At 40.2% G+C, this 24631-nt stretch overlaps 1 protein-coding gene across 7 annotated transcripts in view; it reads left to right on the top strand.

The window, feature by feature from the left end:
- DOCK10 (dedicator of cytokinesis 10) overlaps positions 1-24631 on the top strand; it is a 2344342-nt gene that overhangs the window by 1943589 nt on the left and 376122 nt on the right. For all 7 annotated transcript variants that reach the window (XM_044070265.1, XM_044070268.1, XM_044070269.1 and 4 more), the window contains 2 exons: positions 8459-8568; positions 8759-8896. In XM_044070265.1, the coding sequence (XP_043926200.1) occupies positions 8459-8568; positions 8759-8896 (248 nt within the window). The remainder of the gene's footprint in view (positions 1-8458; positions 8569-8758; positions 8897-24631) is intronic.

Raw genomic sequence — 24631 nt, 5'->3', positions numbered from 1 at the left:
TCAAGGAGATACGGCCATGCACCTCCCCATGTGATGGATTAACTACATCTAAAACTATAAACTTAAAACTGTGGTTTGGATATTGTGTGATATGTTTAGCTAATGCATTGCTTTCACAGTGGTCTCTAATATTTCTTAAATGTTCACCTCTTCTATGTTTGAGCTTAAGCTTAGTTTTGCCTATGTAAAAACAAGGGCAGAATTCACATATAGCACAGTAGCACACCCTCCCTACTTAAATATTCTCAGTCCGGGGTCGCACTGCATACAAACACACACAAAACACCACCACACAAGCTACATTCTCCTTGCACACACACACATCACAGCAACAAAACGCATTGACACACACCACAGCCCCTACCCAAACCCCTTAACACACACATACTTACCTAAAGGAATGACCGCAGTGGAAGTTTAGAAGCGTGAAATTCAAAACCTCCAGTATTCGAGGTTTAAAATTTTGCACTTCTGAACTTTCGCTGTTCTGTGGATTTGGCTTCTTGGGCTCGAAATACTGAAATTCGAGATTTCAGTATTTCGAGGTTCTGAAGGGAACCTGTTTAATTACATCTGATAACAGAAATGGAAAATTATGAATTTAGCTTATCATCTGTAAACAGAGTGAATCACCCATTTGCAGTACACAATAAAAGTACAACAGTAAAGAAATGTGGAAACTTCAGATTAAGCAAATGTATGAAAGTGTTATACAAGTGGAACTATCCCTTATATAGCTACAAATATGATGACAGCCACCACAACTAAAATTAAAGATTCATGTTCTGCGAGACCAGGCAAAGTACCCAATGATTCATGTACATAATTCAGGAAAACCTGTTGAAACCTATACCAATCACATAGACATGTCCCTGACCAGGGTCCACTATGGAATTTCGAAATTTCACAATCCAGACGTTCTAAATACTGATGCTCAGAACATTGAGATTGTGAAATCTCGAAATAACAAAAAAAAATAAATAAACAAAATCAAGAATACATCAAAAAAGATGATTTTGCAGGGGGGTAAGCCCCCTGCACCCCGCACACACCATGCAAGTTAAATATACTAACTCCAAGATCGCACTACAGTGAAGAGAATGGGAATGTTCCTGTTCCGCACTGTATGGCGATCTCCACTTACAGGTTTTGAGATTTCACAATTCCGAGGTTCTGAGCATCGGTATATAGAACGTTGGGATTGTGAAATTTCGAAATTCCAAAGTGGAACCCCTGACTTTTGATAGCATGCTTTAGTGGTACCAATTCAAAAATCAGGGGTTACATCAAACCTGAACAGATTTAACCCCATTGGTCTGTCCAGTATTCTATATAAAATCATGCCAAGAGTTACACCAGAGGTTAACCATAATGACACAGAAGCCCAGCTTCAGTTAGATATTGAGCATCTTGTGTTTACTAAGGAAGGGCACTCTTGCTATTGCAATCTTGTAACAATATTTGAAGATTTGTTTATTTTAATCTCGAAAGACATTCAGCATTATCTCACATAAGTGAATAATTTAGAAATAAATTCCATTAAATGTCAATTCATATTCAATTTGGTGAGTAAAACACTAGCTGACCAAGAGGACTCAACAATTTAAGGAGAGAGATTTGCATGTCTGTCCTGACAAGGGATACCAGAGGTATCCCACAGGGCTCTGTACAGAGACACCTCTTTTTTTCACACTGCTGTTGTCAAGTATAAAGTAAGAACTAAGATATGACTAAGCAGATGTGCTAATGATTGCAAAGTGTATTTCATGATTATTTCAGTAAAAATATGTTTGCATTCCTTCTGGATGATCTGTAAAGAATACCTACCTGGCATAATATTAGTAAATGTAGCATCAGGAGAGGTAATGCAAAGAACATAAGTTATTATAGGAAATTATAAAAAAAATAACTTCATCATTGATGATCAGTGATGGAGAGGTTGTAAATGTGGAGTACGTAGCTATGTAACTATATACTTTCTGCAATGATACTGGAACAAGGGAATATTCAAGAAGCTGTTTACCCAAGAGTGGGGTTATGTGTAGGAATGTGCCATATGCTCCTTGCTCTTCTGGGGAGAGAAAAGGTATCTAGAGCATGGGGCACCACTATTATATTCTGAAATCAAGGGAAAAACAGGCTTACCAAGCACCCTTCTGATATCAAACAGGTGTGTAACAAGATTTTATTAAACACTCCTCACTAATTTTGTTATAGTTTCATACTAATACATTAAAAGCTGTCAGCAGCCACCACATAACAGCACCAAGAAGCCCTAAGAACTTTAAAAGTTTAAACACTTTGTTCAGCCTTTGTGGCTGAATGAAGTGTTTAAACATGTTTTAAAGATCTTTGTACTTCCCACCGCTGTTCTGTGATGGTTGCTGTCTCAGTGACAGTGGGAAGTGTGTTACAACTTTCAAAGCCTAAAGCACTTAGTATTGCTATACTTTGTTTTAACTATCAAAGTATATGGATGCAAGTTAAGCTCCATGCACTACAAAGAATTATGACTGGGTATCCCCGATCATAACCCTTATAGGTATATGCTCTCAGCATGGATGTTAAAGTTCGCCCTCTTCAGCTTTTGCTGAGGTGAATTTTTAACATCCAACTCTCAAAGCAATAAAAAGACGGTTATGATTGGAAACCCAATAATAATTCATTGTATTGTGTGCAATGCATTTGATTTAATGCAAATTTTCCAAGGTCAGTTATGGAGTGAACAACTGTACAAATTTTCTTACCCAGAGATGAACTGTTTAACCTAATGGAAGTGAAAGAGTTTAACTGCTTACTGAAGTGTGCTATTAAAACCAGAAGAAAAAATGTGAATGCTTCTCAGATGCATATTAACCCCCAACAGAAATGCACTTTTTTGTATCCTCTTCAGCATGATATACATGAAGAGGCAAATATTTTTGATGGTTGCAGACTCTATATATTTATATTTACGTATTGCATTCATTTTGCTGACCAGCTGTTAAATGCACTGAGCAGTAACTTTCTAGAAATTACAGAAGGGATCAAATACTTACATTTACAGAAGAACAAAATACATGTGTAATACCTGTGTACCGTTAAGTAAGCATATTGTCTGTAATACCAGAATGATGAGATATCAGATGTTGTATTCCAAAGACTGAACTCTGGAAACTCATATGGCATGCAGGCTGTTGAGCATACATACATTTCAACTGTTTCCCAAGGAGATCCATATTTTTTTGCCTTATTTGCCTACTCTCCTCTGTACCACTCCTACATACCTCTCAACCTCTTCGACCAAGAAATCCGGACAAAGCCATAAATAATGGGTGGACAAAGGTAGAAAAACAGGGACAATTTTTAAACATTACTCTTACAAACATAGAACGTTGAAAGAATAACTTGTTTTGTGTTAACACGCATTTTTCTGAAGGGTATGAAGTCTAAAACTCAAATGCACGTCATTATTTTCTGACTTCAATCTTTAATGATTTGCTAGAGAACCACAATTTATGAAAAACGGACCAAAAATATGAGGCAAAAATCTGGACATTTTGTGAAAATCTATACAGCTGAGGGGTATACATTCCTACCTTCATCTTCTACTATCCCAGAAGCACTCTGTACCATACTCCTGCAGCCATCTTCTACCATCCTAACAAAATTCTATCCTATCTACAGACCCTTCTTCCCTCTATAGCTATACCTTGTAAAAATGTGATATTCTGTAAAGATGTACTTCTGTATTTTAAATTGTTTTCCTTCTCATTTTATTTTATTGTTCAAATACTCTCTATCTCTGATTTAGAAAACCTGCTATCCTCCTGTCTTTTAGTTTAAATATTTTACTGTTAGAATTGTCAACTATAGCCTCTGTTCTTTCTGTTGGAGCTTTTCTTATGGGTTCTCTGCTGAAAAGGTGATCTGTTGCCCAGTCTTACTATCCCAGTAAGCAGATGCTAATTAAATGAAATAAGTAAAATAAAACTTATTTCTTATAAAAACTGTTTATTCAAATTTATAAAAGTCATTCTGACTGAGGGTATCATGATTTTTGTCTGATTATCAACTTTCTACTATGTCCCAGCCACGGGGGTCTGTAGGGAGGAGTTGTGCAATGTGACAGAGGGTGCAAGCATATGGGACATTATAGGGGCACTGCAGCTTTGAGCAAAAATCTTGTACAGATTGGACACCTTAATGTTTCTGATTAACACAATATTGGGAGACACAGTTGTTATAACCCAACCAGATGGCCATCGATCGGATGATCAGCAATAACATGACTGACACCCCATTCTGCCGGATCCTTGTACAAGCAGTATAGTGATACTTTGGGATGGTTTGCATTATACATCTGAAGCAATGGAAGAAGGTGTACTCACTGTGGAAGAAAACAAGAATATTAATGACCAAACCACATAACCTGATTCTGAGAAACTGAGGTAAAAGGCCATGTGCAGAAACAGCCATTATTCTGTAGGGATAAGCATACAAATTTATATCCACTTCTAAGTTGCTCTGGAAAGAGGTTATCAGGATAGCTGGATGGGTGATAATCCCAAAGAATCTCCTGCTTCTGTTATTGGATACTCTTGCTCACCAATGTAATTCCCATACTTTTCCTTCTCTGAATAATCTCACCAGCCACCCCCTACCCATAATCCTGAAATGTACCTGCCAGATTTCTATCTGAGAAAAATCACATTAATGTCTCCTAAAATTTGGCTTGCAACATTACATGTCTTCTCATAGCTCACACACTGTATTAAATAGGTCCAAACACTCACTGTATCTACCTCCTTTACACATGCATGCATGGACATTCACGAGTTTATGCACACAGACACGCACACACACACACACACACACACACACACACACACACACACACACACACACACATACACACTTCATGCTGCTCATCTCTGAACACACCGCAATCTCTGCAGGCACTCATGCACTCACACACACTTGATCAGTCACTCCAGGACACATAACTCACATACCCAGGTTTAAGGATAGGGGTTACAAACTGGGCACCATTTTAGCTGCCAGTCATCAGGTTAACAACATGCCCAGATCTGATTTGCTTGTATATAAAGAGCAGACCAAGGATCTACCTCAACCACTTAGATTCACGACAACATATGCCAGGAATTCTGATCGTCTTGTTCATAGTGTACATAGACACTGGAATATTCTCCATTGTGATCCGGATCTTGTTAATATTATTCCAGACCAATGTCTCTTCTCATACAGAAAAGGGAAAAATCTAAATGCTTTTTTTAATCACTACAAACATAGTGATTCTTGGTCTAACTTTCTTACACAAACAACATTATCAGGGGAACCCTTACGAGGTTGTTTCCCATGTGGGCATTGCACGAATTGTCAGTATATTGATAAATCCAAGCACTTTACAAGTAGGAATTGTCCAACTGTCTTTGATCTTACCTTTTTTTCCAACTGCAGTAGTGATTGGATTATTTATCTGGCTACGTGCAGTTGTGGTTCTTTTTATGTAGGCCAAACATCATGACCCCTGAAAATACGTATATCAGAACATATCAGTAACATCAAACAAAAGAGATTACACAATGCTCTTTACAAGCATCATTTGGTACATTCCTCAGCCAAATTTAGGTTTATAATTATTGATATGGTGTTTGGTAATCGGATCAATAAAACTGGTTGGCATTCCATTCTTAATGCCAAAGAGAAGAAGTGGATTATCAAACTGGGTGGGTTGTTCCCACCTGGCCTTAATGAGCATCTCTAGTTACTATCCAATAGACTGTTAGCTTATTTCATTTAAACAGCTTTGAAATCTCATTATTTGTACACTGACGAAGGCTGTGTCTATTTCCGGCTGAAACCGGTCTGTTTTTTGCTGTTTAAGATGTTATAACATCAATATCATTTAATATATTTAATATATTCATTGTCACTGCTTTGCTGGCGCTGTTTCTTTTTTTATAAGCCTAGCCAGAGTGTGTCAGTTTTCGCTGCCCCATTGATTAATTAACTGAGCCTCTGTCAAGAAGAGTCAATGAAGTGGTCCCAGGGATGTATTTTCTGTTACCCATTCACTCATCAAGGTTTCTCTTGAAGAGTGTTAGTGAGGGGCTCTGCCTAACGTAGTTAGGAATTTTGTTCCAAGCATGGGGAGTCTCTGTGACAGGAATCTATCCCTCCAGCATGTTCTATTTATTGTTGTGGTGAGGTTTAGCTCACTACAGCGTGTGGCTCGTAGTGACTTGGATTTCTTTAGGTGGAGCATGTCCATCAATTCTGAGTTGGACATGGCTTTGTAAGTCAGGTAGAGATCACCTCTGAGTAAGCGATATGCCATTGAGTGCAGCCAGAGTTTTTCCAGTCGGTTTTTCCATGAAGGTGTACTACTAATTTCACATTGTGCATGCAGGAGCTGAGCAAATATTTTTGCAGTACTAATTATTGCTTCAGCACCACTATCAAAAATTAGTTTAGCCACATGGAGAGCTACTTCATGTTGTGCTTCTTAGAAGCAGTATCTAACTTGTAGAATACATCATTACCTAGACTGTTAGATGCTAACATACTGTTGTGATAGTTTAACATGTAGATAGTCAGGTTATTGTGCCATACGCTTCACCCAAGATCTATTATGATCAGTTGGAAAGAAAAGATCAAAGGGAATTAGGAAGTTAAATGGCTGTTTTTTGTTTTTTTTTAACACCTCAGTACTCTGACCATCTGCTGCAGCCTAGGAGCTCCATCTCCTCATATGCCAGAGTTTCCAGCATGCCATCCAAAGCCAGGGTCATCCTTGGTGTGGGGACCCAAAGAAGGCAGATCTCTACACAAAAACCTGTCAGTACAGAAGATGAGTCAGCTTCTGCTGTTCAACAACCATGGAACTTTAGTAGGATGGTTCTGTTATGTTACTCCCTCCCCACAGACTTCAACAGGCACAAATGCAATTCAGCTGTTATGTATGCATCTTTTGCATTACTATCCCTGTGGTGTAAGGTTGCTTACACACAGACACGCACAGACACACACACACACACACACACACACACACACACACACACACACACACACACACACACACACACACACACCACTAAATCCAGTTGCATTGTAACTTGCTGCTTAGCAGGCCAATGCAGCTGTTCTTAATCCTGTGTTCCTCCTGAACTGCCTGGCCTTTACCAGGTGGCAGTCATACAGTAGGTTAAAACTTCCCCCTGTTAGGTGAATCCACCTTGGCTGCTCACTGCCATCTTCCAGTGGGCTCCTGTTCCTGCCCTACTGTTCAATCCCAGTTTGCTGGGAATGTTGCCAGGGTTCCATTCATCTACACCATGGAATCAGACTGTCCCATGACTATTCTTCTACTATGTATATTCCCAGTATCCATTTTGATTTCTTATTCTGACTTTCAGTGGTCTAGGAAGTGTGCGCAGCCCTGTGGCAAGAGGTGTCATCACTAAGATTTGTATGTTGCATCAACCTTAGTTTCTGATGGTGAGTGAGCAATGAATGTTTAATACCATTATCATTGCTTTTATTCTGATTTAATTACAGATGTTACCCCCACATAGATTGTAAACAGCATCAGCAGTATTATGAAATTATAAAAGGGAGTCAAACTCTATACACAGACCTGAGAGACAGTAGGATAAAGATTTGAGAACAAGTGTGGGAAATGCACACCTGGTCATAAATGTCTATTTGAATGGGAATGGGAAAAACCCACTTCATGGAAGTGAGAGAGACTTTTGTACCACAGAAAAATACAACTTTCAAACTTGTGTGTTTTTTTTTTTTTTTTAGAAATGGCATTTGTACAAGTTTCCTAAGCATTCATAGCTTATGCCCATCTGAGATAAACTTTTAATGGTATTCACTAAACAGCATTGCACTAATACACAGAAGCCTTATACTTACTTTATATTTGTTTACCAGGAAAGTCTGATGTGGAATGAGCCAATTTTCAGTGGAGGCCCTGGGAAAAATGCTTCAAACACATGTCTTTGTAATGTGGGACGAAACTGGAGAACCTGGAGGAAGTCTTTGTAATGTGGGAGGAAACTGGAGCACCCAGAGGAAACCCACATGAATGCAGGGAGTACATGCAAACTCCGCACAGAAGGCACCACAGCCAAGAATTGAACAGGAAAACTTCTTGATGTGAGGTGACAATGCAAACAGCTGCACCAGTGCGTTGTCCAGTATATATGATAAAAATACAAACTTTACTTATGTCTTATAGAATTAATCATTTCTGTCAGACATAACATTTTGGGTCTTGCATAAAAAGTCTAAAATTCCAAAAAGGTATTATGTTAATAAAGTGAATAAACAAAATAGCTACATTTAATTTTCATAACATTATTGTCATTATTTATTACCGCAAATGTACCTGTAGAGTCAGTTACAGATCTGAAAACTGCTAAAAAGTGTTTCATTTCTCCCCTTTTAGTTAACAATGCAGAAATGGAAACACTTCACATAGACTTGGAAGCAAACATTGCCACAGAAGTGTGTCTTACCGTACTAGACATCTTGGGCCTGTTCACACAAAATCATCAGGTACGTGACAGTGTATGCATACTGTGTAGAAGTTCAGATTGGCACCCCATGTTTAGAGGTGAGTTACATAGATGAAATGTATTAAAACTGTTTAAAATAATTCTGGTACTGGCAGTAGTCAATAATACTCGTGTTTTGTGTGTGCATATAGTAACTGTGAAACTCACTTTTTTTTGTTTTCTTCTTCCAGAAACCTCTTCAGCAATATGAATGTCAAAATTCCCTTATGAAGAAAGTTTTTGACACTTATTTACTTTTTTCTCAAGTCAACCAGTCAGAAACAGCACTCAGACATGTCTTTGCATCATTAAGGTTGTTTGTAAATAAGGTAAGCTACCTGGATGTTAGATTTTATTTCTAGAGGAATTTGGTATAAGAATGCCCAGAGATATTAATAAAGAGATCTTAAATATGTGAACAAAATTTTTGTCTAGCTTAACTTATCTGAAAACTTGTAGGACATTGAATTATTTTCAAGTTTTATAGTGAAACATCAGCGAAGAGAGCCATGCAGTGAACAACTGAAATGTCCTTCACAAATTCCTGAAATGTGAGCTGGAAAGAGAAAAAAAATAATATTAGTAATATGAAATATCATCAAAATGTTTATATATTTCTGTTATTTGCAATGTATTAGCTTGATAGTCCCACTGAGCTCATGGCTCATTTTGGGAGGGGGGTGCTGGGAGAGAGATTAAGAGTCTCTGTAAAGAGTAATTAGGAATGCATAAGTACCAGTGGAATATTTTTTAACATAGTTAGGACATAAAAAGACAGTTATACTTCTAACAATTTAAGAACATAGGTCATCATTGTTGCCTGACACAAAGTGTTAAGGCCTGTGGGGCAGGTATTGCACTGCTTCACAATGTGAACGCCCATTTGTGGTGAGACGTGAGTTGGTAAAGATATTTTGAAGGTATGGGTGGGATTCAGTATTCTCAGTTATCTGGATAAAGAATTCCACAAGACAGATATGGCATATGAGAAGTTAATGTGCCTCACACTTACGGATAGTGTTAAGCATGTGTAGAAGAGAATCGCTGAAAGTACATAATGGTCTGAGATTAGGTGTACCAGGTGCTGAGGTTACATAAATTAGGATGGGCAAGAGAATCACTGAAAGTACATAATGGTCTGAGATTAGGAGTACCAGGTGCTGAGGTTACATAAATTAGGATGGGCAAGAGAATCTCTGAAAGTACATAATGTTCTGAGATTAGGAGTACCAGGTGCTGAAGTTACATAAATTAGGATGGGCAAGAGAATCACTGAAAGTGCATAATGGTCTGAGATTAGGAGTACCAGGTGCTGAGGTTACATAAATTAGGATGGGCAAGAGAATCACTGAAAGTACATAATGGTCTGAGATTAGGAGTACCAGGTGCTGAGGTTGCATAAATTAGGATGGGCAAGAGAATCACTGAAAGTACATAATGGTCTGAGATTAGGAGTACCAGGTGCTGAGGTTACATAAATTAGGATGGGCAAGAGAATCACTGAAAGTACATAATGGTCTGAGATTAGGAGTACCAGGTGCTGAGGTTACATAAATTAGGATGGGCAAGAGAATCACTGAAAGTACATAATGGTCTGAGATTAGGAGTACCAGGTGCTGAGGTTACATAAATTAGGATGGGCAAGAGAATCACTGAAAGTACATAATGGTCTGAGATTAGGAGTACCAGGTGCTGAGGTTACATAAATTAGGATGGGCAAGAGAATCACTGAAAGTACATAATGGTCTGAGATTAGAGTACCAGGTGCTGAGGTTACATAAATTAGGATGGGCAAGAGAATCACTGAAAGTACATAATGGTCTGAGATTAGGAGTACCAGGTGCTGAGGTTACATAAATTAGGATGGGCAAGAGAATCACTGAAAGTACATAATGGTCTGAGATTAGGAGTACCAGGTGCTGAGGTTACATAAATTAGGATGGGCAAGAGAATCACTGAAAGTACATAATGGTCTGAGATTAGGAGTACCAGGTGCTGAGGTTACATAAATTAGGATGGGCAAGAGAATCACTGAAAGTACATAATGGTCTGAGATTAGGAGTACCAGGTGCTGAGGTTACATAAATTAGGATGGGCAAGAGAATCACTGAAAGTACATAATGGTCTGAGATTAGGAGTACCAGGTGCTGAGGTTACATAAATTAGGATGGGCAAGAGAATCACTGAAAGTACATAATGGTCTGAGATTAGGAGTACCAGGTGCTGAGGTTACATAAATTAGGATGGGAAAGAGAATCACTGAAAGTACATAATGGTCTGAGATTAGGAGTACCAGGTGCTGTGGTTACATAAATTAGGATGGGCAAGAGAATCACTGAAAGTACATAATGGTCTGAGATTAGGAGTACCAGGTGCTGAGGTTACATAAATTAGGATGGGCATAGAAAAGTGCCGTGGAGCAAAGAGCTGGGTATATGTTAGTCTATCAGTTGAGGTCAGTCACTCAAGCTGTCGAAAAAACAGCGATGGTTATCACTGGCTTCTCACAGGATGAATCTTGTAATCCTGCAAGATACTGGCTTATTCTGTTTTGCAGAAAGTGTAGATATGAGTATGTATGTGCATGTGGTACTTTTGTAGTGCTGTGCTTTGCTCTCAGAGCACCTCTCTACCGGTCAGTTTACATATTTCCAACTTGTGCCCACTCACATATTCAGTACTGTACTACTAATTGTAATATAACAGATGAATAGGATTAGTCACTCATAAGATGGCAAGGAATTCACTTGCACTTTAAGACAGTAAGATCTTAGTGCTGATAATGCTTCCACTGCAGTTTGGTGTTAAGCTTTAGTCTGTTAGGTTCTCTCTCCATATACATAAGGTTTGTATGTTTTGGACTTAATGCTGTAGTGATGAAATCAATTAGTTGCTACAACAACTACTTAGTCAGATACCTCTCAAATGTCTCTGACTTCAGGGATGTCCATGATTTTGCCCCAAAATGTTGACCCATCCCTACTAAAATTGGCATTTTTTTTTTGAGAAATGATAGCGGATTACACTCGATGAATAATAAAGTCTTCATGTTAGCAAACTTTTTTTTACTTCAGAATATGCATGTTAATTCATATCCTTTATGTCATCCTTTCGGATTAATACTACCAATATCTAAAAAGTGTTCCTGGTTTGAGACCTTTTTCCATTATTTTTAGAATTTTCTCTAATTTTGAAGGTGAGAGGCTGAGAGCTGTGCATCACTTTTTTCCACTCCTCCTTAAAGATCAATCACTTTGAATATGGTCTCTGCATTTGTGTGTGTGTGTGTGTGTGTGTGTTTGTGTGTGTGTGTGTGTGTGTGTGTGTGTGTGTGTGTGTGTGTGTGTGTGTGTGACTGTAATTTGATTTTGCATGTGGTCCGGCATTCTTAGAAGTTAATTCCTTAACACAACATTTAATGTTAAGGGATTAACCAATAACAGTGCTTGAAAGCCCTGGACTTCTTGCATATTCCTTGAACTACTATTACTGCTTTTAATAAAGCTGGGATGACATGCTTGACAAGCCACATTGCTACGCAAGAGACGGCTTGCACCTGTCGTCCTAGGCTTTCGAATGCTGCCCCCATAGTGCCTTTTTTAGGCAAGGCTCAAAAGTCAAATCCACCTCCGTAAACAGCACAATTAACAAAAAACTAAGGGTTATGCTACTCAACACCAGGAGTTTAAATCTTAAAATGTACGTGCCCGAATCACTCCTCAGTATGGAGAACGTCGACATCTGTGCAGTAACTGAAACCTGGTTCAAGGCTCCAGAGAGCACCCCTGCACTACCGGGCTACAACTCATACCACACGTTTTGGCCACAACATGGACCAAAACACAAAAGGAGGGGGTTTATCCATATTCATCAGGGATACCTACACCTCCAGGTTAGTGGCGCAGCATGATACCTCTGAGATCATCCATGTGCAACTAACATCGGGCAAATCTGCAATGCAAATTGTGGCCTGCTACAGATAACCATCCATGACCCAGGACCACCACTCCACCTTACTGGAGACACTGAAAAACATGAAGGTCCTACCAAACACCCTGATATTGGGTGATTTCAATTACCCTACCATTCACTGAGAAAACTACTCGAGTACAAATTCCCAGGCCCAGCGCTTCCTGGAATTCATCAACTCAAACACCCTGGATCAGCTGGTAAACTCCCCTACCAGAGGTGAAAACATATTGGACCTGGTCATCACTAACATGGGCAACAGGTGTTCCACACCAGAGGTCAACCCATCACTGGTTAGATCAGACCATAAACTAATCATTCTGGATGTCCACACCCCACCACTACCCCCAACTAAGGAAACCACAGTAAAAAAGTTTTCTAAAGCAAACTTCACCTTACTTAAGACAGAAGTGGTAAGTTTCACAGCTCCCACGCTAAAGGATAATGCTACCCAAGATGCAGAAACCTTTACAAATGCACTCTATGAGCACCTACAAGGATGCATGGATCGTGCCATCCCTAGCAAAACCAAGACTCACTCCTCTAAGAGAAGGAAACCAGTTTGGTGGACCCCCTACAATAAACAGGCTGTACAATAGAAGGAGGAAACTAGTTCAGAAAAAAAGCAAATCCCAAGAAGGAAAGATATCCCTGATCAGTATCAGTAAGAAACTGAGGTCCCTGATGAAATCATCCAAGGCTAACTTCGAAAGAAAAATTGCCAAGGATTCAAAAGATAACCACAAAGGCTTCTTTAGCTATGTTAAGAATGTAAGTGGCAACTCGCAGATATGCACTGAACATGTACAAAGTAGCACAAAATATACTGAACCTACTGATATTGCCAACATCCTAGCAGATAGATTTAGTGCAAACTTCACCCCCCTCTCACCTCCAAAAGGGCCCACAACAATACCGGAAAAGTGTGATGTCCCAAAAATCATAGATGCACAGGTGAAAACAGCCCTTTCAAAAGCCAAAAACACAGCGTCAATGGGACCAGATGGTGTCCCAGGCTGCATCTTGCACGAACTACCGAACAAACTTACCCCCCACCTAAACACGCTGTTGCCTCTCCACAGGCTATGTGCCCATAGAATGGCACACAGGAACGGTTATTCCTCTCCACAAAGGAGGGGCCACAACTGACCCTAGTAACTATCGCCCCATACGCCTGACTAGCCTGGTCTGCAAGGCTATGAAGTGCATCATCATGGAACTCATTAACAAAGACATTGGGAACCTCCAAACACTTGACCTAACCCAGTTCGGCTTTGCTAAGGGCAGATCATGCCTACTAAACCTGGTTGACTTCTTTGAGACAGTCATCAAGGCCATAGACGAGGGAAAGGTGGTTCACACAGCCTACCTTGACCTCGCCAAGGCTTTCGACACCATTCCCCACTCGGGTATTGCAGAAAAAACTCACCAGCATGAACATAAACTCCTACGTCACGAGATGGGTTGCCAACTGGCTTACAGACAGAACTCACACGGTAAGAATAGTGAGCTCCAGGTCCGACTTTAAACTAGTCACAAGTGGTGTCCCACAAGTCTCAGTCCTGGGACCCCTATTGTTCGGCATATACTTCTCAGAAGTACAGGCAAACACAGGAGGACTATGGCTAACCAAGTTCACCGATGACTGCAAACTGGGAGCCATAATTGACTCTCCAGCTGACACGGACATCCTCCAAAATGGCCTTACTGAGACGGACACCTGGTGTCAAAGTCATGGCCTCAAGCTTAATGCCAAAAAATGCATAGTCATCCCATTTGGGAAAAACAAAACACCCACGAATTAACACATAGGTGGCAGCCCCCTTAATACAGAAGAGGTAATAAGAGATCTGGGGACCCACGTAGATAGTAATCTCTCCTTTGAAAATCATATTGCCAAAGTAGTTAGGAAATCCTTCTATGTGGCCCATCTAATTACTAAAGGGTTCACATCTAGAAAAAAAGAGGTTATAGTGCCCCTCTACTCATCACTCATTAGACCCATCATAGATTATGTACCTCACAAGACACTTCCAACAGCTGGGAAGACCACAAAAGTACCTCACCAAGAGGATTACTGGTCTCAAACATATGTCCTATGCAGCCCAACTGAAAAAACTCCAGCTGTACTCAGTGGCATATCGCTTACTCAGAGGTGATCTCTGCCTGACTTACAAAGCCATGTCCAACTCAGAATTGATGGACATGCTCCACCTAAAGAAATCCAAGTCACTACGAGCCACGCGCTCTAGTGAGCTAAACCTCGCCACAACAATACATAGAACATGTTGGAGGGATAAATTCCTGTCACAGAAACTCCCCATGCTTTGGAGCAAAATTCCAAATTACATCAGGCAGAGCCCCTCACTAAAACTCTTCAAGAGAAACCTTGATGAGTGGATGTATAACAGAAAATACACCCCTGGGATCACTTCATTGGCTCTGCTTGACAGAGGATCAGTTAATCAATGGGGCAATGAAAGCCGACACACTCTGGCTAGGCTTATAAATGCCCTCGGGCAGATAGCCTAGTACCTACCTATGAACCTATAAATAGCATGGCAGGTAGCAAACATCCCTGGTTGAACTAGCTGCTAGCCTGGTAATTGTCGCATCCTGTGCTGAGACACTTTGAATCCCCTAGAGTGACACCAGTTACATCGTTGTTTGAGTCACTTATTTTGTAGAATTTAAAACTGAGCTGGAATGGGGAGTTAATTCTGTAGGCATTGAAATGTGTAACTACTAACGGAATGGAGGATATGACAGGGTGGGTTCCAAAATGTTATTAGTACATGGAGAATGTTCTTCCTCTATGAACTTGTAGTGCTGTCTCATATGAGCAGATGACATATAACTGGGAGAAGTTTCTAAAGTCAAATTTAGATAAGGGACGGGTAACTCAAGAGCCATTGGATATACAACCATAAGGATATCGATGGCTCAGTAGGTCAGAATAGTCACAGAGCAGCTTTAGTTCATAGGGCTCACAGGTTCTGTTTGGCTTATCTTAAATAAAAATGCTACTTCTTAGTGACTCCCAAAATTCAGATGGAGTTAATCCATTTGCAGTCAAGTAATACAACACAAATCTTTGCTTACTGACACAAACCAAGAACTTTCTTTAAAACTCAGGAAAAAATTTAAATTAGTGCATCAAAATTAAAACAAATTGCAATGACACAAGAGCAAAAGACAAGAAATGGTGCAACTACGCAACTTATAAATGTTAGAATCAGCTTCTAGTATCAGTTTTTGGAGATTGTTTCTAGTATTTCCAGGCATCATCTCTTATTCTGAAAACAGCTCTGAGTTCTTTTGTAAGCATGTGGTTGCATTTGGCTTTGAAAATTCTGAAGATGACAGGAAAATATTTTCCTACAAGGCCAGAAGCTACCTTGATTTGGCTTAAACAGAAAAAACAATCATCTATTCCTTCAACCAGAGAAGAATTGAAGAGTTCCCTACAAGGAGGGAATCTATGTCTTACTACTGTCTAGTAATTTGATTGGGTAGACGCTGCTGATGTCCTACATGGCATACTAATGTCGGGTTGAATTTCTGTGAAGGGCCATAGTCTTAGCTGTATACACAGCCATTCCAAATACCAGTTAAACCTGCTGTTTCAGTTGCACAAAAGGACTAGTTCCAGTAGCTCAACCTAATGCACTAGCCACTACTTTTAAATGAGATGGCCAGAGTCTTTATGCAGCTACAACTACAATCAGGTGGGAGATTGCTTTTCATTTACTCCTGCCATGAAAATTTATGTAAACAATATCAGGTTTGATGGTGTCCAGTAGTGCCTTGAGTAGTAGATTCACCAGGGAATAGTCTTTGAAAGTAGACAAGTGTAGCATAAAATGTGGCTTTTAAGGGTATCATTATAATTTACCCTTGGTCTGGCACCTATATCTCTATTATATAGACTGTAAATGCTTATCCACCCATGCCCTAGTCTACATATAGCCTTTATCAGAATCAGAACTGTATCAGAACTTGTCAGATACATTTGGGAAGAATAGTTAGGCTTAAAAAGGACCTCTGAGGCCATTAGCCTAGTAAGCACCAATGAACCTAGTTCCATTCAAGGTTAAGGTTTTATATTCATTGTGTAAGTCCTGCAATTCTGTTTTATTTATGTATTTGTCTTTGTTGGCCTGCAAAAGTCCAACAGGGAAAAACCCATTTTCAGTGGAGTCCTGGGAGAAAAGCTCCACATTTAAGATACACATCATGATATACATTTATAATTGCAGGGTAAAAACATCTATTGATGAGCTTATTTATATGAAATTTTAAATATTTATAAATATTCCTTACATGAACATACCATCTTAACACAAAAACAAGAGACAGAAATTAACATAAACTGTCTAATTATTGAACAGAGAAATCACATACAATAGCAGTTAATGTATTTATAGCATGATGGCTGCAGGGAAAAGATCAAACTGGAATATTTTTGAGTTTAGTAATAACTTACAAACAGACAAGTAAAATATAGCTTAAAAATTGAAAAAAGTGATCTGAAAGGAGAGGAGGAGCTATAGTTAGTGGTGGGGTATGAGAGAAGGAAGAAAATTAAGAGTTTAGGAAATAAGTGTGGTGTGAGAAGGAGCAATGAGGTACAAAAATATTGGGAAGCAAAGTGGCTCTAAAAGCTGGAGAAAAAGTCAAAAATGATCTCTTTGTCCCTTCTCCTCTCAGCAGTATGTCCTATGATATGCTTATAGAACTACACTGTTTGTCAGCACAGATAACCTGTCAGATTAGGTTTTCATGGCATTCCTGTACTGTCTAATGGGTTGTAAAATGAATACAGTGCAGTCCAATACTTATTCTTTCTAGTGCTTTCCTTTTTCTTCCTCTCCTATTTCCTTGATATTCATCGTGCTACACTGCTGCAGTCATTACACTTCGGTTATCCTGCCATCAGGCGGTTCCCCAGTCGGCCTGAGTTCCAAAGTCTTGGTACGGCGTCAGTTGCTGTCGCCTCCTCCCTGATGTCAGTGCGACAGGGGTATATAAGATGCAGCTGACACCATTTTCTTCAGTATTTCTTGCCGCGCGGTGCCCGAAGCAAAAGCAGTTCGCAAGTGCCGGCCGGCCGACTCCTGAGATTTTCATTCCAAACCCTCTGCTAAGTCTAAGCCTCCTTTAAAAACAAAGAAACAAATACAGCATTCTCCAGGACAGGCCTCCATGCCTAAGAAACAAATGCTCAAAATGACCGAAGACCTAATCACACTGATCAGGGGGTCCCATCCCCCTCCTCATAAAAGGCCCAGACAGGATGCAGAATATGACTCATCCGACCAGGTGTCCATTTCTTCAGATTCATCCTCAGACCTAGGATAATCTTTACCCCCTTATGAGGATTCTGATGCTGAGGAATCAATTCCATCAGCCTCTCCGCCTGAGGACTACTCCTTTGGGGAAACCTTACATACCACGAGGGAGCATTTCCATTGGGAAGGCCAGGATTACTCAGAATCCAAGAAAAGACTCAGAGACTTTCTTTTATTACCTCAACACAGACCCCTTGCTATTCCGCCAGTGTTAGATATTGTGGATGATGTGTATACTGAATCCAGCTTAAATCCTGATTCCTTACTTCCAGTCCCAGGTAAACCTGACAGATACTACAGAGTCCCTGACTCACACAAATTCCTGTATAAAAGCCCTGTTGCTGACCCTGAAACTATTTCTCAGGGACCCAAAGAGTTTAAGGCCTCATCAGCAAAAAATCCAGTTCTCTCTGACAGAGATTCCAGAGCATTAGACAGATGGGGAAAGAAAGTATATACGTCTGCAACTTTAGCAATAAGAGCCTTAAATTGCCAATTTCACATGCTAAAATATCAGCAATTTTTGATGTCTCAGTTGAAACAAAAAATGCTTCCAGATTCAGATCCTCCTAATTTTAAAGAAATGCAGGATTTATTGCATGCAGTTGAACAAGTGGGAAAACATACTTTGCAATGTGGTTTTGATTCTTTAGAGGCCTCCTGTAGAGCAGCAGTTACAGGCTCTGTCATTAGAAGACATGCTTCGTTAAAAGAACATACGTTACCAGATCATGTTAAAGCAAAATTATTGGATGCACCTTTGCAGCAGGATGTGTTATTTGGAGTTAAGTCAGAAGAGGTATAAAGAAAATGGAGGATAAGGCAAAATCTATGCAAATGGTGAAGGATTTCTTACAGGTTCAGCCTCCTCGATTTAGCATAAATTGGCCAACAAAGAATTGGTCCTTTCCAGTTACAGACAGACCTCAAAGAGTCAGATACAGACGTCCATGAGGTAGAGGTCAACCACAAGGTCCTTACAGGCCTCGACAATGGGGTGTACCAGGCCAGAAAGAAGGGGAAGACAGGCCCCAACCATATAAAAAGCAGCCTCAATGACTTCCCACTACAGCTGCCAAACAGCCCTCTCTTGGCAGCCCCCTTGGGAGGAAAACTGGCACTTTTCTATCACAATTGGCATTGGATCACCAAAGACAAATGGGTTCTCAACATTGTATCTCAAGGTTACAGGTTCCACTTTCACACTCTGCCAAGGTTAAAAGGAATACCAAATCTGCCACCAAATCAATGGGCAGAGGCTCAAAAACAAATTACAGCACTCATGGACATGAGAGCTATTCAAAAGGTACCACCACAGGAGCAAGGACAAGGATTTTACTCAAGACTCTTTCTGGTTCCCAGAAAAGACAAAGCCTGGAGGCCCATTCTGGATCTTTCTTCTCTAAACACTTACCTGGATGTTCCAAAATTCAAAATGTTGACACTACAGCAGCTTCTTCCCATGCTGGGCAAGAAAGCTTGGCTCATGACCTTGGACCTCAAGGAGGCATACCTGCATGTCCCTATCAGACAAAACTGCAGAAGATACCTCAGATTCATAGCTGGTTCAATGCACTATCAACGCTGTAGTTTGGAAACAGTTATACCACTAATTCCTTGCCTTCAACAGGAGTTTCGATGGTGGGCTCAAGCTTGTCACCTCAACAAGGGACAGCCTTTTACTCAACCCACAGCCAGGCAAACACTGACAACAGATGCATTGGATTATGCCTGGGGAGCACACATGGCAGGAAAATGTATTCAGGGCAAGTGGCCCGCAGAACAAAAGCACCTTCACATCAATCAAAAAGAGATGCTAGCTGTACAAAATGCCCTTATAGCTTTCAAGGACCTGCCGCATCCAGGAAAACTATTACTAAAGACAGAAAACACCACAGTTATGTGGTACATAAACAAGTAAGGGGGCACTCACTCCTGCCCCCTCTGCAGACAAGCCATGACCTTGTGGAACACAGCTCTAAACTATCAAGTTCATCTGCAAGCACAATTCCTGCCAGTAGACAAAAACACACTGGCAGATGACTTAAGCAGAAACATCATGGATCCCACGAATGGGAATTGAATCCACAAATATTCAGAATGATAACACAGAAATGGTGGAGCCCGGACATAGATCTGTTTGCATCCCCAATGAACTGCCAGCTACAGAAATTCTGCACAAGGAGTTACCATCCACAAGCATGGAAAGTGGATGCCCTTTCATTCAGCTGGAAAAACCTACAAGTATATGCTTTCCCACCACTACCTCTCCTTCCAAAGGTACTCATAAAAGCCAGGCAAGAAGAGCCAAAGATTATCCTGATTGCACCAGACTGGCCATGCCAGCACTGGTACCCAATCTTAAAGAACTTAGCACAAGAACCACCCTGGATTTTGCCTCAAATCCCACATCTGCTGACTCAGCACAACAGTCAGATACTTCACAGCCAGCTAAAGACCTTAAACCTAGCTGCATGGAAAATTCCTTAGTCAAGCAAGCAATGCCTCTCTCCAAAGCTGTTATGGATGTCATTCTGGAGGCCAGAAGGCCTAGTACCAGGAAAGCCTATTTGGATAAATGGAAGAGATTCTGTGCCTGGAACCAGGCTCACAGCCTTGACCCTCTTGTCCCAAACATTCCTCAGATACTACATTATTTAACTGAGATGCTGGACAAAGGCCTCTCCTTTTTATCCATCAAGATCCACGCCTCTGCCATCCCTGCTCATTACAACATGGATCCACCAATTTTCTCTAATCCTTTGCTAAAACAGTACCTCAGAGGGGCTAAAAACATAAGACCACCCTGTAGAGCACCTACTCCAACTTGGGACCTCAACTTTGTTTTGGAAAAATTAACTTTGCCTCCTTTTGAATTAAAAATATATCTCTTGGAAAACTGCTCTGCTCCTGGCAATAACATCAGCACAAAGATTTTCAGAATTACAGGCACTAATGGCAGTGGAACCTTTCCTCATTTTCCACCAGGACAGGGTGTCTTTAAGAACTAACCCTACGTTTATGCCAAAGGTGGTATCAAGTGTGGCTCTAAACCAAACTATTCACTTGCCAACTTTTTATCCAAAACCACCAAAATAAAGGGGAGAGACTATTGCATTCTGTGGGCAGTCACAGGCAGTTATGCTTCTACTTGGACAAAACCAAAGCTTTCAGAAAATCTGAGCAATTATTGGTAGCATATGCTGCAGGAGCACAGGGAAAAGCCATTTCAAAACAGACTATTTCAAAATGGATAGGACATTGTATAAGTTTCTGCTATACACACCATGGGAAACTTGTACCTAGCAGCATTAGATCTCACTCCACCAGGGCAACAGCCACTTCAACTGCCTACCTCAGAGGAGTACCTACCAAGGATATTTTGGAAGCAGCAACATGGAGTTCTGTGCATACCTTTACCAAGCATTACCATCTGCCTTTATACTCTAAATCCAGATCTGGCTTCGCCACTGCTGTGCTGCAGGGCCTTATAGCCACACCTAATGCCTTATAGACCCAGCCACTCTACCTCAGCTTTGGGATTCTACCCAAGTGTGATGACTGCAGTAGTGTAACACGATGAACATAGTACAGTTTTGTACCTACCATAAATGTAGATGTTCAAGTGTATACACTGCTGCAGTCCAGGTTACCCTCCCTCATTCCCCTCTTACTTGCTGGTACGTACCTATGTCTTCTACCCTTTACTACCTATGGGGAGTATTTGCTGGTAACTGAAAGTTGTTGGTTGCTTTTCTTATGTATGTTTTATTAGCAATTTGAATTGCCTACCTATTTGGGGGCACCTGACATCTGGGGCAAGAAAAACTGAAGAAAATGGTGTCGGCTGCATCTTATATACCCCTGTCGCACTGATGTCAGGGAGGAGGCGACAGCAACCGATGCCGGACCAAGACTTTGGAACTCAGGCCGACTGGGGAACCGCCTGACAGCAGGATAACCCAAGTGTAATGACTGCAGCAGTGTATACACTCGAACATCTACATTTATGGTAGGTACAAAACTGTACTTTTCTTCACTTATAATGTCTTTTTACAAGAAGTCGATATTATAGCTGTATTTTGCAATTGTGTCAATAATACTGAATTCCAAAGGTGCCATTTAATTAATATTTATTAACTGGGTAGGTAGACTGGTCCAAGACACTTTTTAATCATGAGTCAAGCCAAAACAGCATCAACAACTTACAACATGTTCATAAGTATGGTGCAATGAAAGGGCAAATATACAGCTAGTAATTAATACTTTGGAGTGAATGCACAGTAAAAGAGACAGGGTCAACTCTTAAGACTGCATAAAATATGAGACTGCTAGTTCTGCATGACAATTGGCTAATGGTGACATCAAACTTATATGAGCAGTGTTTGCAAACTGAGAATGCTGCTATGGAATCATATAAAAGAGTTCTCTATAAACTATTCATCGACAGCACACCATTACATCACTCTATCTAAAATTCATGGTAAACACTTTATTGTATGACTTTTTTACCTTTGGTCCAATATATCTTATGGATCATTTTTGAAGTAAGTAATAACGTATGATTCATGAGTATGTAACTGGTCTTTAAGACTTCCTTTCTGACTTCTTTCTTTAAATGGACAGTGACCAGCAAGACATACCCTTGTCAGCAAATAAAAGTAAATAAATAATGATGGTGAATGAGAGAGGAAGAATGTACCATTCGGAGGCTGGACAGGGAAAAGTAACTATTCACATCAGGTACTATTTGATTAAGCTTTGATTAGCTAGGGTTTGAGATTCATGATTCTGTTACTCAGTATTCAGACAGCAGTAAAATCCCTTTATTTTAGCTTACTCAAGCCTATAACGTCATTTTTTGTAGGCTTCCAATTCCAGTTCGCACCAAAACCTCCTTATAGCATTCAGAACTTTTTTGGTTCTATCTTCTTTAACTAAGGGACTTATCAGCTAATAATAGGCAGTATTAGAAAGGGCAAGGAGTGTTAGTCTGGGATATCCTGCAGTGGATAGATTAAGCTTGGCCAATAATTGTTCATATTGTCATATTTATATTCATATTTTCATAACTGAGAGACCTACTTTTTATTAAGGTTTATGATGTGAAACACCAATGTGGGAGACAGGACAATTCACTGAAACTGTTGGTTTATATCACACTATGCAGGAAATATTGCTTGTTGTTTGTTAGTGATTATGAAGATAAGCAATAATTCCATACATAGTTAGTATTTCAGAAAACAAGTGACTGACAAACCGTTGCATAATATTAGGTGAAACTTTAAAAGTTGTTGAAGAATATGATCTTTGATATTTGCACCGTAAGTTGCACATCTTGAGAGATATCCAGAACTATTTGTATTGTTAGTTATACACTTAAACATATGGGGCCAGATTCCTGAATGGCTAATCTCTGCACTGCGGTAGTCATGTAGAGATGCCAAACAAAGGTAAACAGCAGAGTATGCCAACGAAAGCATGACTAGCCAAATCCCATGCTAATTAACCAATTCAAGATGGCAGAGCCATTCACAAAGCTATAACTTAACAGTGTAGGCTTGGTGTAGCTCTTTGCTATGCACTCTGAAACCTATTGCAATACAGCCAACATCACACTTAGAAAAAAACAAAGGCAGTGTCAGGGGATTCTGCTGCTCTCTTGCACGTGTACGTGTAACAGGCTCAAGTCTAGGCTACTACTGCTGATAGACCTTTTCCAAGGAGAAGTATGTTTAGACCCCATTTAACATATCATGGACTGCATGATATGGAAATATTAGAGCAATACAGGGTTGATAAGGAAACATTATAGGAACTCTGCAACATCTGCTGGCCCCATCTCAGGCCAAGGGGAAATCTAGGATAACCTATACCAGTGGAAACTAAGGTATGTGTAGCATTAAGGATATTAGCTACTGATACATTTCAGAGACCCACAAAGTATATACCAGTGGGTGTCACAGGCCTCAGCCTCTAGAATATTACATCAGTGTCTTAATGGTGTGCTAGAACATGTGTGGGAGTACATCTGTTTTCCACACATACCAGAGGAGAGAGCAAGAACAATGCAGGCATTTTATGCTGTGGCACACTTCCCTGAAATCCTCATCTGGTGAACAAAGATGGACATACGTCAATAGGACGAGTTTCTACTCAGCCAACTGCTAGAATGTCTGTAATGCCCAAAGGATGATCCTCAATGTGTATGCAGGCAACACAGGTAGTTCCCATGAGTCACAGATATAAAAAGTAAAGTAATCCAAACGAGAATCCAAAAGAAAGTGACAGAAGTGAAACCAAGATTCTTTTATTCCACAACAAGGGGCGCTTTCATCCGAATTACATCCCAACATCATCTTCTGTACAACACAATGCTAATGTCATTCTCTATAAAGTGCAGTCTCACATTATAGAAGTCAGACTTCTGCAGTGGTATTTGTATCGAGTACTGCGTCCTCTAGATTGTGTAACTAGATAGATAAGGGGTTCTAATCTCCCAGCAGTCAAATTGTGTGTGTGATGGTCAATCCATAGCATCACTAAAGGATTAATTCAACTGCTGTGCTCATTTGACACCCACTGGTGAAAAGCATTTACATGATCAGATCTCTGTCACATCCCCTTCTCACTATGTCCACAAACGCATACTGTCTACAACACAGTGATGAGGTCATCATTCCAATAATGCACTCTCAGGCCACTAAAGTCAGACCGCTCCTGAGGCACATGCCTATAATACAC

The sequence above is a fragment of the Protopterus annectens genome, chromosome 4.part1 (assembly GCF_019279795.1).
Source record: "Protopterus annectens isolate FY-2018-M chromosome 4.part1, PAN1.0, whole genome shotgun sequence".
Lineage (NCBI taxonomy): Eukaryota > Metazoa > Chordata > Ceratodontiformes > Protopteridae > Protopterus > Protopterus annectens.
This window is presented reverse-complemented; position numbering and strand designations above follow the sequence as displayed.